Source organism: Panthera tigris, chromosome F3, assembly GCF_018350195.1.
Source record: "Panthera tigris isolate Pti1 chromosome F3, P.tigris_Pti1_mat1.1, whole genome shotgun sequence".
NCBI lineage: Eukaryota > Metazoa > Chordata > Mammalia > Carnivora > Felidae > Panthera > Panthera tigris.
This window is the reverse complement of record NC_056678.1, coordinates 45255595-45273100: the sequence shown is the minus strand read 5'-3', so window position 1 is coordinate 45273100 and position 17506 is coordinate 45255595. Positions and strand designations below refer to the sequence as shown.

The following is a 17506-nucleotide window of genomic DNA, read 5'->3' as shown; positions in this document are numbered from 1 at the left end:
GAGTTGCACTTCTGGTTTGAGTCAGTCCACTTCTGGTTTAAAAAGTCTAAAAGTAAAGACCTTCTTGCTTTTTTATCAAGAATCTGGTTGGTCTCATCTTCATCCATCCCAAAATACTCTGAGGGATTTATCCTGCTTTTCTGATGTTTTGACCTCTGTTCTTTAATCTCACCCTGAGTGACTTTCAAATTTGGCAACTGTTTTGATGAGGATACAGGTGTGTATTTGAAGCAGGATCTTTTTCTTATTGGGACTTTTTCTATGAAACTATAGGAATTTTTACTCGACTCTTAGGCTCCAGCAGAGCATCCTCATTCTGCAAGGTTTCAGAATTTTTCCTGTTAGTCATACCTCCAAAAGTGTCTGCTTCTTCTTTCCCTCATTAACATCCCTCCATTCAGGCAAAGCCTAATCTTCAATCCATACCCAGAGTTGGCAAACATAACCAGGTAAGAGATGGCCAGAAACAATATGTTGCTAAAGGAGGCCTTTCCCACTTTGGTTTAGTTCATTTAATCACTTTTCTTCTCACTATTTCCAGGATTTCCAGTTCCTTTCAACACACACACATGAAAACACCCCTACTGCTCCCCGCCCTCCCCACACAGAGTTTGTTATTGTTTTTCCAATTTGCGGTAGGATGTTGTTTTGTTCCAATCTATTTTGTCATATTTGGAATATTCCCATGCAATTTTGTATCATCTTACCACACTTTATTTCACTAACTAGAATTTATCTACCTGTAATGCATATTGTACATGTCTTTAATTACTTATTTAATAACTAACTTCCCTGGTAGAGTGGAAACACTTGAGATCAGGTACTTTGTCTCTTTTTAAATTTATTGTTTTTCTTCAGAACTTAGAATAGCACCGAGTATTTTCCAAATCAACAGAAGAATAGTAGAATGCAGTGCAGCAGTTAAGAATAATATAAAATCTCACCTATATTCCCTGGCTAAGAGGTCAGGGGTAGCAAATGTTCCCTTACATTCATTTTTCAACTTTCTGTTGGTACAGAAATTCCAACTGGCAGATTTTGCCAATATTCTCACCATTGCTGACCTTTGTGTATGTTGTCCTTGCATCCCCAAAGGATAAGTCATTTTTTAAAAAGATTTTGTATTTATTTTGAGAGACGGAGAAAGAGAGACAGTGCAAGTGGTGGTGGGGGAGGGGGATGGACAGAGAGAGAGGGAGAGAGAGAATTCCAAGCAGGCACAGTGCTATCAGCACAAAGCCTGATGTGGGGTTCCATCTCACAAAAAGCGACTTGAACTGAATGACTTGAACTGAAATCAATAGTCCAATGCTTAACTGACTGAGCCACTTAGGCACACCAAGGATAAGTCACTTTTAGCTCTCTACAATGGATATCACTATTGTTCCACAATCTTCATGAAGTGGCATACATTTTCAGGCTGTCAGTTTATTTTCAGGTCTAAAGTAGTGATAAAAATAACAAATAATATCATTATTTTGATAAAAAAATAATAAAGTAAAGTAAAGCAATTTCTATGGAAATCTATTTTTACAAATTTATGTAAATTCAATTTCTGTAAGGTAAAAATATATATATATATATTAAGACATACATTTGGATGGACATATAACAGCATAGGTATTTTTAAAAGCAAAAATAAACTAAACATATTGTAAACCTAAATAAACACTTTAGGCAATTACTTTGTTTATTGTTTTTAGATTGTAAAGGACCTCCTCCAAGAAAACAAACTGAAATTTTGTCAGGTGTCTGGTCTGAACAAGACTATCCAGAGGGAACTCAGGCTACATATAAATGCCGACCTGGATATATAACTCTTGGATCTATTATAATGCAATGCAGGAATGGAGAATGGGTGGCTCTTAATCCACTGAAAACATGTGAGAGTAAGTAATTCATACATTTCTGAAATTTGTGAAAACTTTAGTTTGAAAACACTGAATGTTTGATATTATAGAATTATTAGCTGAATTATATCACAATTATCATTTAAATACAAAATAATATACCATCATTATTCTTAATAAGGAGTTGTAATCTTCCAAAAATTAAAAAAAACCAACCATATAGATAAGTTTAATAATAAAATGATAACTTTGCCATTTTTCACTTTTCCATATCTTCAATTATGTCCTCTGATGTAATATTAAGTCATTTTCCTTGAACTCCTACATAAAATGTGTTTCCTGTGTTACTTAATAAAATTATATTCTTTTTTTCATTTTAGAAAGGCCCTGTGGACATCCTGGAGATACACGTTTTGGTACTTTTCAACTTGAAAGAGGAGAAAAGTTTGAATATGGTGCAAAGGTTGTTTACACATGTAATGAAGGGTATGTAGTCAATATGAAAAGAGATTTATAATTGAGATGATTATAATTTAGATAGTAAATAGGGACTGTACTGATTAGTATTTTTAAGGTTACTTTATTTTTCTATGAGCATTTTTATAAGTACCGTAACAAGTAGCCTGAAAAATTATAATGGAAATGATTATATTTGGATACCTTATTATCTTCTCAACATTGAAAACTTAAAATGAATCATAATTATGCTGAGAAAGTGTAGTTCTAGGAGGGCTGGAAAATAGTATACATATAAATTAGGATTTATTCCAACAAGTCCTGACTATATTCTATTATGTGCAGAGTATATGGGATTTCAGTATGTCAGGGACAGTGGGAATGGTAACAAAATCATATTACATGACTGATTTAAGCTTTTAAAAATTAAAAGAAGTAAATATTTTACACTGAAGTAATAATAATTACCATTATTTAAGTTTCCATGGTCTAAAAATTACTCTTATCACATGGACCAAAAGTGCTACTACCTTCATAATCATTGACTCTGTTCTCTAAACTCCTGCTGGATTTTCATGGCTAATCTTAACACTGTAATACCTCTTAAGTGTTCTTTATTCCTGTTATGCCCACCCAGGTCAACAAATTGTTTTGAAGAAAGTTTCATACTTTGGAAAAACAGCATCATTACAAGTTTATACTGCATATATAAAAATAGGATCAAAATTACAAATTGATTTTTATTACTCTCTCATTTATTTCTTGATTTGAGGCAATAAAATATATTTTAAAAGTTAGGGTTTGGAATAAGCCTGCATCCCCCGAAATTCACCACTTAATAACTGTATCATTTTTAATATCCCATCACTCCCATTTCCTCAATTATGAAAGTAGAAACATGGGGAACCTGGGTGGCTCAGTCAAGTGGACATCCAACTCTTCATTTTGGCTCAGGTCATGATCCCAGGGGTTGTGGGATTGAGCCCTGCATCAAGCTATGCACTGAGCATGGAGCCTGCTTGGGATTCTGTCTCTCCCTTTGCCCCCTTCCCAACTTTCACATTTTCTCTGTCTGTCTCTCTCTCTCAAAAGAAAAAAAAAAGTAGAAACATAGCAGGTACATCATCGGATTGGTGAAAAACATAAATAAGACACACGCTGAAGACCTTCAAAACATTCTTGGGATATTGCAGACACCCAATAAGTCTTAGTTCTTAACAATTTTAGGCTTTGTTCACTATCTGAGATTTTTCAAACATATTTTTAGTTCAACTTTCAATCATTGCTGCTGACTTCTTATACATGAACACATAGATGAAGACATCTGGGCTTAAATTTTCCAATTACCTCACTGTTCATTTCTGTAACATCCCTTTCAATACAGGCTTGTCTGACCCCTCTAGGTTCCATATTGGACCTCGCAAAAAGGGATCAAAACTCATAGACTTCATCCACTAGATTCCCTAGACCTCAGCAATAAATATTTATAATTTGGTGAAAAAGTCAGCAACATACTTTACCTCCTACTCTGGCTCCACTTAATTCATCTTTGCTTCCTTCATCTTGTATGAATTCTGGGCAAACTCAGTTAAAGACTCTATAAAAGTAACTGCCTCTGCCACTCAGCTTGGGCCTCCACCAAGGACTAGATATTCATCAGGGAAATAAAAGTCCTTGGACTATGCAAGATCAGCAAACATCAATTTTATGCTATTTTAAAAATTTTAGAGAGATTGTTTTACCTACCTGAAGGGATGTAAATCTTTTGTCCTAGTTGTGGAAACAATGTAGAATGGGTTTACTACACCCATGGTTTCTGCTAGTCAACCGACCCTCTTTGATCCCTTGTCCCCATCCACCTTTTCTCTGCTAAATACCTATTTAGCTGAATACTAGCCACTTATCAGGATACTTGATATGGATATCTAGTTTCAGTATCCTACAGGTAGGTAGTTTTAAGGAAGCACTCTGCAAAACGTTTTTCTGCTATTTTGCCCAGCTGGGGTTGCTGATACATAAGCTATTACTTTCACCCAAGTACCAACATTTGGACAAGCTCTTTTTCTTCCCCCTTTCCCTATGTATATGGGCCATAAGCAGTTTTGTGTAGAATTTGGCAGAATTCCTAAAACACCCACCTAAAACAGGTGGGTTTCTGGTGTAGATGGAAAATGTTAACCAGGAAAGTACTTTCTATGTTGGAGCAGGGTACCAGTAGAGGAGACAAAGAAGAAATTTTAATAGCCAATTATTTTTTTCCTTTATATGAAAAAAACATAGAGTAATTATTTGACTTCAAGTTCTGTGATTCTCATTTAATCTATTAAAAGTTTTTCTTCCTTCAGAGAATTAGGAACAAACAGTAACATTCAGAGAAATACGAAGTATTTTTTGAGGGAGAAAGTTTGTTTGTTTGTTTTACTTATGTAATGCGTGAAGCAATCCTTATTTGCAGACAAAGGAAACATTTGTCTATGTAGAATTATTTAGAAGTTTAGGAGAGGCCCGTTCTCAAAATTATCTCTTGTGATTATCAAAATCCTGCCCATTATTTATTTTTTAAGAAAAAGATTTCTGCTTCTTGCTGTCCACTGTAATATTAAAAAATATTAAGAAGGATGATTTGCTTTGCTCTAAAGCCTCTAGTAATGATTGTACATTTTGCATCTGCCCCAAGGAACTTTCATGCAAGTAGAGCATTTAGGATTTTCAGCACTGGCTTGATGGGTTCCACGGTTAGATAAATTTGACATTGAATAGGATTTATAAGGAAACCTGACTCAATGACCACACTCTAAAAAATGCCTAGGACGGAGACAGGAAAATGAAGACAAGTGTTAAAAATATACCACATGCTGTGTTGGCTAGTACTATCCTTGATTATGTAAAAAGCCCCAAATGTTCCAAAAATGTCATAATTGTGGAGGGTAGGAGTATGGAACAAGAGCAGAAGAAGGGTAACATATTGTTAATTCTTGTTTATTATCATGTTTTTGGTTTTTGGTTTTGGTGGTAGTTCAAGGAGGTTATAACATTGTTAATGTGTAACTAATTGACTAACTCAGTGAAAAACATAAGAGGATATTTAGCACGAAATTGTAATGAGTTTGTGTCATGAACCAAGGATTATGATTATTCCTAGTCCGTGTGCCTGAAGATTTAGTGCCTTTTTTTAAAAAAAAATTTTTTTTCAACGTTTTTTATTTATTTTTGGGACAGAGAGAGACAGAGCATGAACGGGGGAGGGGCAGAGAGAGAGGGAGACACAGAATCGGAAACAGGCTCCAGGCTCCGAGCCATCAGCCCAGAGCCTGACGCGGGGCTCGAACTCACGGACTGCGAGATCGTGACCTGGCTGAAGTTGGACGCTTAACCGACTGCGCCACCCAGGCGCCCCTTAGTGCCTTTCTTAAGTAAGAAAGAAGCTTAAAAAAGATAGAAAGGGGTGCCTGGATGGCTCAATTAGTTAAGTGTCCCACTATTTTAATTCATCATGACTATTTTTCAGTTCCTTGATCTCTGCAGCAATAGATTCTCTGCTGTCTTCTATGCTTTTTTCAAGCCCAGAAATTAATCTTATGACTATTATTCTAAATTATTGTTCAGTTATATTGTTTATATCTGTTTTGATCAATTCTTTAGCTGTCAATTCTTCCTGGAATTTTTTTTGAGGAGAATTCTTCTGGTTCATCATTTTGGCTAGTTTTCTGTCCCTTATGAGTTTTAAAAGCTTGTTATGTGCCCTGCACCTGCGAGCGCTACTCTATTAAAGAGGGGCCAGTGTCCAGGGCCTGGGCTTTCAGAAGATGTTTTTTTTGGAAAGCATTACTTGCTCTCTGTTGTTGTGACTTTGGTTACTTTATCTCCCTATTTCTAGTGGTGTTTTGGACCCTCTACCAGGTGTGCCTTGATTTGTTCATTGAAGTAGCCCTGGAAAGGAAAACAAACAAGCAAAAAACAAACAGAAAACAAAACAAACAAAAAAAACCCCAAAAATGAAAAAACAGAAACACCAGCTACAAGTAAATAACAGGGTGGAGGTGGTGCTGATGCAAGAGGCCTTATCCCATACAAAGAGAGAAGTGACAGGGGCAGGGAAAAAGGAAAGAAAATAAAAATTGACCAGACAGAGAAACTACATGGCTTAATCCAGAGAGAGAGAAAGGAAAATAAAGAAGGAGGCAGGGAAAAAGAAAAGAAAAGAAAAGAAAAGAAAAGAAAAGAAAAGAAAAGAAAAGAAGAGAAAAGAAAATTGTCCAGACAGAGAAACTATATGGCTTAATCCAGAGTGAGAAAGGAAAATAAAGAAGAAGTATAGAACATGTATCAAGAGAATAGATTAAATATATCTGCTTAAGCAAACCAACAACCAGAGGAACCAGACTAGAGGAGGGAAGAGATAACAAGGAGAAAGGGAAGGAAGAATATATCTATATAATAAAAATTGTCCGGGGAATTAAATCAAGCAATGCAACAGCCTTGGTCTCAAGGAGGACCCGTTGGGTTCATCCATGTGAGTCGGGCTCTGGTAGATAGGCAGTTACCAGGCGCAGAGGGGTGTGGTTTGGCGTGGGTGGATCCTACCTCCCCTGTGGGTCCCCTATCCCCTACCGGAAGCCCCACTCCCCTACCGGAAGCCCCTCTCCCCTACCGGAAGCCCCACCTTGTTGGTGATGGAGAGAAAAATGGCGCCACCCCAGTCTCTCCTCCATGGACCAGGTTTCTCAAACCACTCTTTTCAAGCAGTCTTTACTGTGCCTCTGGCGCAAATGAGGTGGTTTGTCCTGGTCCCCCCCATGCCCCTGCCTCCCTGGTGCTTGGCTGGAATTAACCCCTTATATCTTTAAGGTTCCCACTCCCTCCGCCCTGGTTTGGGGGAAAGTGCTGCTCCTTTAAGTGGATATATACCTTCTTCCCACAGCACTCCAGGGAGTGGGTTGCTTTCTCCCACTGGGGAGTGGGCCTCTGAACTAGTTACCAAGCCCAGGGCTGGCTCCCCTCCTCCCCAGGTACACAAATAGGATGACTGGCCTGGCCCCAGTCTGGAGGAAGCCCCTGAGTTCGAGATTGGATCCTTCTATGTCTCAGTCTGTGGTTTTCCTCTTATCCAGATAGAGTCCTATGCATCCCCAGACTCTCTTTCTCTTCCCTTTGTCTTTCCGCAGAAGGGGATCCCTCTCCTCCGTTCATTTTCCCTCTCCCAGTTTGCAATCATGCACCTATGGCCCGTCAGGTTGTCACGGTGGGTCCCTGGAAGCATCTCTGTCACTTTGCCATGGACTCTTGGAGTTCAAGGTCCTTTGGCCTCAACACTGCTTTGTTTTAGAGATGAGAGAACTTCAGATCCCCCTACTTCTCCACCTTGTTGGACCCTCTCCCTCGGAATCAAGTGTCCCACTCTTGATTTTGGTTCAGGGCATGATCTCACGGTTCATGAGATTGAGCCCTGCATCAGGCTCTGCACTGACAATGGGGAACCTGCTTAGGATTCTCTTTCTCCCTCTCTCTCTGCCCATCTCTCTCTCTCTCTCTTTCTCTCTCCGTCTCTCTCTCAAAATAAATAAACTTAAAAAAATTATTCATCTCATATACTTACAAAAAGAACACACAAGTTTTAAAAAAAGGAAAGATAGAAATTTTAAAAAAAGAAAGAGAAAGAAAAGAGAGAAAGAAAGGAAGGGAAAAAGTAAGAGGGAGGGGAGAAAAGACAGAAGGAAAGAAGGAAGGGAGAGAGGAAGGAAGTGTATATGCTTCTAATTTTCTCTGAAATGGAGTTCCTGGGCATTCAGAATGTATCAAAGTTAATATTGCATATAAATACACATTAGCTCACCACTCTGTTATTTTTGGTTTTCAGGTATCAGATGCTAGGTAGCATCAATTTCCGTGAGTGTGAATCTGATGGATGGACCAATGATATTCCTATATGTGAAGGTATATGTAAAATTGTTTACAAATACATTCAAATATTTAAAAGAACTAAGACTTTTTTGAGATATCTACATTAAAATAATGCTTAAAGTTTGTAATTACATATTTTTGATTCAGTATTTTTGTGGCTTCTAATATAGAATGGATATTTAAGCTTTTTATTACTACGTTATTTTGTGTTTTATTGACCAAATGTGAATGCAGTTTCATCTGATCTAATGTATTCAAAGTATTAGAGATTAGGAAATCTAAAACCTATTTTCCTTTCCTTTTGGATTCTAAACACTAGAAATAGCACAAGGATCAGAATTTCAGCTTTACTAATGAATACATACTCAACCAATATCCACCCAAATGCAGAGATTGTCAATAACATCTGAAATGGAGACCAGATTCAGTTATCTCTCCCCTCTTGCATGACAAAGGAGATTTTCCTGTGGCCTTAGTCTTACTGAAAAGAGGCAGGAAGTAAGGAAGAGCTCTACTTTTCTTACTGATCCATAAAGCCAAGAGTCAGAATGAGAAAAATGTAGATCCTGTTTCTAAATTTTGGGCTAGTAATGCCAATCTCTCTAGTCATCATGGAAATAGATGAGTCAGAGTAGTCTTTCTTAGTTCCATGGTGAGAAGTAAATAGAGAGGGAGAGAGAGGGGGAAGGAGGGAGGGAATGAGGAAAAGGGGGAGGGAGAGAGGACCAGGAGGATGAAGGAGGAGGAGGAGGAGAAGGAGGAGGGCCAGTGGGAATGTGATCACTCAAAAGTCCTGTTACCTAAAGAAGAGAACTTACGGGAATGAGAGGAAAGATCTAATGTTTTAAGGAACATCTACACTGAAATCACCTGAGGTGCTTGTTTAATGCTGAAATTTTGGGTTACTAAAAACCTACTAAATCAGTATCTCCGGTAATAGCACAGGGAGATAGCCATAGAATTTCCATCTTAATGAGCATCCTGGATGATTCTACTCTAAAATAAAGTTTAAATGCCATAACCTACAAGGTATTGGAAAATATTAAGTAAAATCAAAAGGAATACTCAGATTATTTTGAGCACTGATGTGGGAGAGGAAGGAAAATTAAGGACTGTTTATCTATTGAAAGAAATAGAATCAGAAAGTTTGCATTTATACCTTTTAGGAATACAGCGTTATATTATCCTAGGGCTTAAGTGAAAAATTTCATCTAATTATCTCAACCTTTATATTTTTCAATTATTTAAGGAACATTTATTTGTTACTGTAAAAATGTAAACTGACATTCAAAGAAATAATTTTTTCTTTGTCCGCTCTCATAGAAAATAATCAGAGATAAGCTTATTGGTGTTTTTTTTAATTTATAAGCCTTTATATCCAACAAACAGGTTTATTAAATGCTTCTTTAAAAAAATTAAGTAATTCCCCCAATCTTTCTTTGTTAGTGACTTTATACCTGTATGTGTATATATACATATTTTTCATAATAAAGTTGTCAAATTCTATTAGGAAAAGTTATATTTATTTTTTTCAGTTGTTAAGTGTTTACCAGTGACACATCCAGAGAATGGGAGATTGACCAGTAGCGCATTGGACCTAGACAAGGAATATACTTTTGGACAAGTAGTACGGTTTGCATGCAATTCAGGCTTCATGCTTGTTGGGCCTGCAGAAATACATTGCTCAACGAATGGTGTTTGGAGTGGAGAAAGCCCAAAATGTGTGGGTAAGATACATTTACTGTTCATGGGATCGGACAGTTTTAGTTTTTCTCATGAAAATTTGCACTTTTAAATATTATGCATAGAATAATACCAGTTATACTAATAACATTAAAACTAACATTTATTGGGCACTTACTATTTGTCAGTAATTGATCTAAGTTCTTTACATTCCATTTTACCTTCAAAATGACTGTGATTTATGCACTGTTTTCACCTCTATTTTATAACTGAGGACATTGTGGGGCAAAAAACTTACATCTCATGACCAAGGTTATGATGGCATAACGGTGGAGTTAAGATTCAAACCTAGGTTATCTGAAACCAAATTCCATGGTCTTATCCATAATTAAATTGTAATGGGCTTTCATGCTCAAACAGAATACTAACCATTTCAGCTGCAAGATTTAATATTGGCCTACAGAACAGGTTTTCTTTTACTTTGTAAGATCAAAAAGTCATTATTTATTTCTACTGATACATCATTATAACATTCTGTTCTTGAATAACACTTCTAGAATGGGGTCCTATTTTATATTTGCACTGTAAGTTTAGAGAAATATTGTGGAACTAAACTGAATTCACTAAATAACTTTCTGCCTCTTAAAAAAAATTCTGTAGTAAACTGCAAGTCAAGATTTCTTTAGTTATAGGGGCGCCTGGGTGGCTCAGTCGGTTAAGCGTCCGACTTCGGCTCAGGTCATGATCTCACGGTCCGTGAGTTCGAGCCCCGCGTCAGGCTCTGTGCTGACAGCTCAGAGCCTGGAACCTGCTTCCCATTCTGTGTCTCCTTCTCTCTCTGACCCTCCCCTGTTCATGGTCTGTCTCTCTCTGTCTCAAAAATAAATAAACATTAAAAAAAATTTAAAAAAAAAGATTTCTTTAGTTATAATACTGCTAACCAGTGCATCATGACCAGTATGGTGATCAGGCTTTTGTAATAAAACATTATGGTCAGTTTACTTAGAGGTGCCATACTTCATTTTACCAATACTTATTTGGCATATTTATTTTTTTAACATTATCTAAAATTCACACTTTCTTAGTTTAGTCTATCCTATAATGAGATGCAGGGAAAGCATTTCTGGTCTTAAAAAATCTCTCTAACAATATTAGTTCTTCAAGTCAGTAATGGCAATCATATTTCTATTCAGCACAGCAAATACTGTATACCCCAGAGGCTCACAGATGGGGTTTCCCCCTTAAAACTAAATTTCTGAGCACCTGGGTGGCTCAGTCAGTCGAACATCACACTCCTGATATTAGCTGAGGTCGTGATCTCCCGGTCATGAGATGCAGCCTGGCATCCAGCTCCACGCTCATGGTGGAGCCTGCTTGCGATCCTCTCTCTCCCTCTGTCTTTGCTCCTCCCCAACTCACGCTCTCTCTCTCTCTCTCTCTCTCTCTATCTCTCTATCTCACTGTCTCTCTCAATCTCTCTCTCTCAAAATAAATAAAATTTAAAAAAAACCTAAATTTCTGTGCTTAGTAAAACCTTACTGGAATAACTAATGCATAAGATACATTTTGAAGAAAGAATGAGACTTTTTCCAACGAAGTTGAGGGGGGGGAAAGTATATCAGTCAGGAGTTCAGGGAGAGGAAGGTACAAATGCAGTGAGGCTTCCAGGAGCCTGAAGCTCCCCTGTTCCATGTCTTCGAGGCCGTTGTGTAGGACACAAGCAGGGGTAGGTCAGTGATGGCTTGAAGATAGGCCAGTGCAAGGTTCTAAGGTGCTCCATATCATGCTGAAGAATTTGGCTTTTATTCAGACTGAATTGGGAATCGATGGAGGATTTCAGTGGAATCCTTCAACGGAGCGATGAAGGGACAAGAAAAACAGTCATTAAGTTACAAACAGGAAAATAGATTACAGAGGTGCGAGAATAGCATCTGGGAAATTAGTCATTGTTGCCATAATCCCAGGGGGAAATGTTTGAGAGAAGATGGGGGCAAATATGATGGCCAGTTTTTGGGTTTTCTTGACAGAAAATTTGGATGGATGGTAAGCCACAAAAACAGAAGATGTAATTCATAGATATAATGACAGTAGGTTAAATTAACTTCTTTGACAAAGTGTTATGCCAATTATGACTCTATTATCGATAACTAGAAAATACATAATTTTTACAAGTCATTCGGTGAAAATATTTATCACAATAAGCCTATATATCTATACCCAATTATATATATATAGTTGGTATCATTACTGGCCACTATTTACTTGAAGAGGACTAATTTATCTTCAAAGCAAATAAAATAAGCAACATAATTTTTATTTATTTATTTATTTTTGATAGAAAGAGAGAGACAGAAAGCATGAGTAAGGGAGGGACAGAGAAAGAAAGAGAAAGAATCCCAGAAGGTTCTACAGTGCCAGCAGGAAGCCACAGACAGGGTACGATCCCAGGAACCACGAGATCATAACCTGAGCCAAAATCAAGAGCCAGTTACTTAAGCAACTGAGCCACCCAGGCACCCCTAGCAACAGAAGTTTAATCAGAATTTTACCTTATTTCAAAAATCAAAATTAAGAACAACAGGTAATAATTCAAGCAACCATGTCAAAATAGAAGTTTTGTTTCGTTGTCTGATCTGCCTAAAGGAAACAAAACTTGTATCTTTAATATAACTATGTCTTAGACATGGCTTTTTAATATATAACAAACATTTTGGAATTTAATCCCTTATATTTAGAAATTTCCTGCCAAAAGCCAGAAATCGCAAATGGAAATGCTGCATCTCTGAAGAAAACTTACAAGGAAAACGAACGATTTCAGTATACATGTCACCAGGGTTATGAATACGGTAGTAAAGGAGATGCCATATGCACTGCATCGGGATGGACTCCAACCCCTTCATGTAAAGGTAATGTTATATTTCCTTTCTATATATTTTATCAATTCTTTTCATTCATATATTCCTTACAGTGAAGCAGTTTATTTTTTCTCACAATGGAGCGTTAATGTTGACAAGACCCAACTCTTATAAATACGATATACTTAACGTTTTATGTGTGCAAAAATTAATTTTGGTATAATTCTCTCGTTCTGAAAATAGACATAAAAGGAACAGAAGAGTTCAATAGCTTGTTAAGTAGTTGGTCTGCGGTCAAAAATCAAGTCTAGAGCAGAGCCAGGGCAATAATAGGCTCCCCAGGCATGATTACTTCTCAGACAGATTGCTCTTCTAAAGCCCAGCAGTTAGCTTTGCAAACAAAGTAAATGAGATGAATGCCATATGAGGGAACCCTCAATTAACAATGGAATTAAGTGGAAATAACTAGAGATTTCACTAAGCACAGGTGTAATATGAATCAATAGTGATGATGATGCGGGGGGGTGGGTGGCAGGGGGCACCCACCAAACTCTTTTAGGCTTCCTAATGGGGGATATTGTGCAGATGTAGAATCCACGTCAACTGTGCTTCGTGCCACCAAAAGTTATGTCTGTAATATTGTGTTCTACTTAGCCTACCTCATTTGAAAAGAGAGAGTTTCAAACTATCGTGGTCCAGATGCAAAACTGTAAAAGGTTGAGTTTAAGACATCATATCATTAGAAGAATAGCAAGAAGGTACAGCTATTACATGTCGCACGGTAACAACTGTGTTGAGCTGTTTGCAAACATTTATGGAAAAGAGTGCGTTAACTTCGTATGCGGGCTGCAGCAGCGAGTGAAACAAGTTACAAGTGCTATCCTACATGAAATCAGAGGTCAAGTGCCTTTCTAAAAGGGTGACTTTTATAGATATGGTCATATCGTGGCCCAGGGTAGGTGGGGAGATGGTGAGAAGAGCTGAACTCTTAAGAGCTCTCTGAACTTTTAATCATATGATTCATAATTCCATGCGTAAACCTTGTTTAATGATCCTCTCTTACAAAAACTAGAGTTAGATTTTGAATGATTTTGTTCTTATTTTAAAAAATTTTTTGGTGTCTCCCTCTCTCTCTTTCTGCCCTTCCCCCCACTCACATTCTGTCTCTCTCAAAAATAAACATTAAAAATTTTTTTTTTAATTTTTTTACCTTTTTTTTAAAAGTAAGCTCCATACCCAACCTGGGGCTTGAACTTACAACCCTGAGCCAGCCAGGCACCCCAACCCCCCGAAAAAAATTTGGGGTTGAGTCCACAAGTAGCTCCTTGGAAAATATATCCCCCTACAACTGAGTGACCTCCACTTTCAGGCATTGTTAAGAAAATATTTTACAAAGAGGTTAGTGAAGAGAAGACAGTGATCACCCACATTAGATCTGTGATCGGCTGATCGTGTGTGGAGTCCAGCTGTTTGGCTTCATGGCATTTGTGGCTCCTACTCAAAGAAAGTGGGTGCACAAGTCCTCTGGCATTAACTTCCGCCGTATGTTTTACTTCCAGAGCCTGACTTAAATATTTAGAGAGCTAAATTATCCATCCAGTCGTCAAAATATAACTTATAAACCACTTACTTTATATCAGGCCCTTTGTCCTGTATAAACATTAGAATAAATCACTCCACATTTCAGTGAACATTAGAATAAATCATCATTCCAGGTTTCAGTGAAATTTACTTCTAAGTAAGACGTCAGGATCTGAATTCAGTTTTACTTTGACATAGGACTCAGGATAGCCTGACTGCTCCATAGAAATTGTCTAGTTAGTTCTTTTTCTTGGTCACATAGCTACCTGCTTAAAGCTGTTGCTGAGCACATATTTGTTTTAATGTGGGAAATCTGTTTTTCCCATATGTGTTGCTACAATTCCTAGGCTTACTTGAAACTTGACCCATCTACACCACACCCATGCACGCACACGCGCACACACACACACACACACACACACACACACAGTAAAGATCCCACATTTGTAAAACATTTTCTTTTTAGAATTTGTTTTTCATTTTCTTAGTCAATTGTATAACTCAAAAACTCAAGACAGGATGCCTTAGAATCCTCCTTTCTTTGGGGAGAGAGATGTCACTAAGATTGGATACTCTCTTTCACAAAACAGTTTACTAATGATCAAGATAAATAAAGAATGGTTCACCCCAAATTAAATAAGCATGCACTCTCTGTTACAACAGTGGTTAATTTTATTGAAATGTGTTTTACATTAACTGGATACGGAGAAGTCTTTTATTGAAAGGAACTCCAGGGGCACCTTGTTGGCTCAGTCAGTTAAGGATACCGTTCTTAATTTCAGCTCAGGTCATGATCTCACAGTTTGGCTCTAGAGTTTGAGCACTGCATCAGGCTCTTCACTGACACCATGGAGCCTGCTTGGGATTCTCTCCCTCCCTCTCTCTCTGCCACGCCCTCGTGCGTGCACTCCCTCTCTCTCAAAATAAATAAATAAACATTTAAAAATAAGTTTAAAAGTAAAAGGTACTCTACATTGTACCTTAGCTAGTATATCACAAATGCTTCTCCTTATTTTCCTAGGACAATAGAAGGATCTACCTGCTGGTAATGATGAATTCCAAATCTATAGGTCTTGCTTTCTCCAAATCTATAATAAATTTGGAACTAAAATAAAATTAAAATAAAATAACCTAGGATAAAACACTTAAAATTTCTTCCATCCGGTTTATGATTTTATGTGTCAGGTTTTTTTTTTTTTTAATGTTATTTACTTTGAGAGAGAGAGAGAGAGAGAGAGCGCGCGCGCGTGCATGACTGGGAGTAGGGGCAGAGAGAAAGGAAAGAGAGAATCCCCAGCAGGCTTCACACTATCAGCATGGAGCCCACTGTGGGGTCAATCTCATGAGCCATGAGATCATGACATGAGCTGAAATAAAGTGTTGAACACTTAACTAACTGAGCCACCCAGGCGCCCTTCAGGGGTTCTGTTTGAAGGTGATTTGTCAAAACTTTGGTCTCTTTGTCTAATAAGAACCAGTCTCTGACAGCAAATCATTTATAGGAATAATTAAAAGTACCAAGACCTGCTAAATAAAAGCCACCTTTGCTCCAAATCTATCTGTTCTCTGTACAAGTCAGATTTTCTGATGACGAACAACATAGAGTGCTAGCATTAAATTATTGTTCTTATTTCAAATGCTTACTGGTGGTATCTAACAGTAGGAAAAAATGTGACCCCACACATGCAGACATTCTCCAGTACTATTTTGAATAGAGGCACGTGCCCTGGCAATGTTTTACTAACATCATTTATTTTAATGGAAATTATGAAAGTAGGGAATTACAATTTATTAAGTGATTTATGTCCACTGCTCAAGAGTAATCATGTGAAGATCTTATTTCTTAATTATTTAACAAAATCCTCCCAATATTTTTTGTTGGCCTCTTAATAAAACTCTTGTTTTTTATATCTTGTAGCTTTTGAATTCAAAATTAAGTTAAGCCACAGTATGAAGTAAAAATCAGGATATAATAAACTGCACTGCAATAAGTCTATGAAAATATGATAGAGCAGAATAAAGTGAGGAGAAAAAATAAAAGTAAATAAGCACATTTAAGGCTCATCTGAGGGTAGTGTAAATTAAAATCAGGCACTGTAGAGATATTATACTTAAACTTTGTGTTAGGTACTCACATATTTAATTCTCTCTACTATAATCATTGCCAAAAAGTATATTATCATGTTTGGAATAGAGACTTATTAAAGCTTATTCTGGAGGAATGAAGTACAAATTTAAGACCAATTAAGACTTTGATAATACCTCTAGGAGATGGATGTACACAGTGGAAGCATGGTATGAAGAGTAGGAGGTATATAAGCAATAATTATAAGATTATAGAATGTGTTGTGTGAATGAATATTGAAATGAAGGGGAAGAACGTAGGTAGCATAAATTTCCAGGCTCCTGTCATGAGGTTTTTGTGTCACAAACTAAAATGTTGAACACAGGAGGAAAGCATATATTGAGAAAAAGTTGATTTAGTTTGGCATGTAGTTAGTTGGATATGCCTTTGAATTATTCACATGGACCTGTCTAATGTGAAGCTTCAGTTGGATATATGGATTTGGATCTCACTGAAGAGTTATTAGCGTAATGATGATAGCTTTTTATCATTGAAGTGTCTTGATTCACAGAGAGATTGTGAAGAAGCAAACAACAAAATCAAGGACAAATACTCATGTAGAACCAACTGTAAAGCATAGCTATTCATTCATACAGACAATACTTGTTGGGTCTTCAGGCAAGATATTTCTGAGGTGGTGATAAGAGTCAGCAGGAAGATCTAGAGGAGCATCACTCAAGAAATAAGGAATAAAAAGTGCAAATGATATGAATAAGCCTGGCATGTGTGAACACCAGACAGAAGGCTATTGTGTTGGTCGTATAGAGAGTAAGTGGGACCTTGGTAGGAGATGAGATCTGAGAAGTAGACAGGGCCTAAAATTAAGTAGAGCAGAGGAAGGAGGGCAACTAGAAATAAAATAAAATAATACCGTTCAGACAAAATTAAAGAGTAGTAGGAAGACATAAGAATGTAAGGCATTGGAGAATGTCGAGAAGTCAGTGATCAACAGTGTCAAATATTACAGAGGGTTTTTATCTATTTCAGTTCAATAAATAATTAAGGAGCCCATGGTCTATAGTACCAGGCACTGTGATATGTGCAATACAGAGTTT

At 37.2% G+C, this 17506-nt stretch overlaps 1 protein-coding gene across 1 annotated transcript in view; it reads left to right on the top strand.

The window, feature by feature from the left end:
• CFH (complement factor H) overlaps window positions 1–17506 on the top strand; it is a 150556-nt gene that overhangs the window by 21765 nt on the left and 111285 nt on the right. Inside the window, 5 exon segments of the mRNA XM_042975713.1 lie at window positions 1704–1889; window positions 2231–2336; window positions 8164–8240; window positions 9743–9934; window positions 12626–12796. Coding sequence (XP_042831647.1) covers window positions 1704–1889; window positions 2231–2336; window positions 8164–8240; window positions 9743–9934; window positions 12626–12796 — 732 coding nt within the window.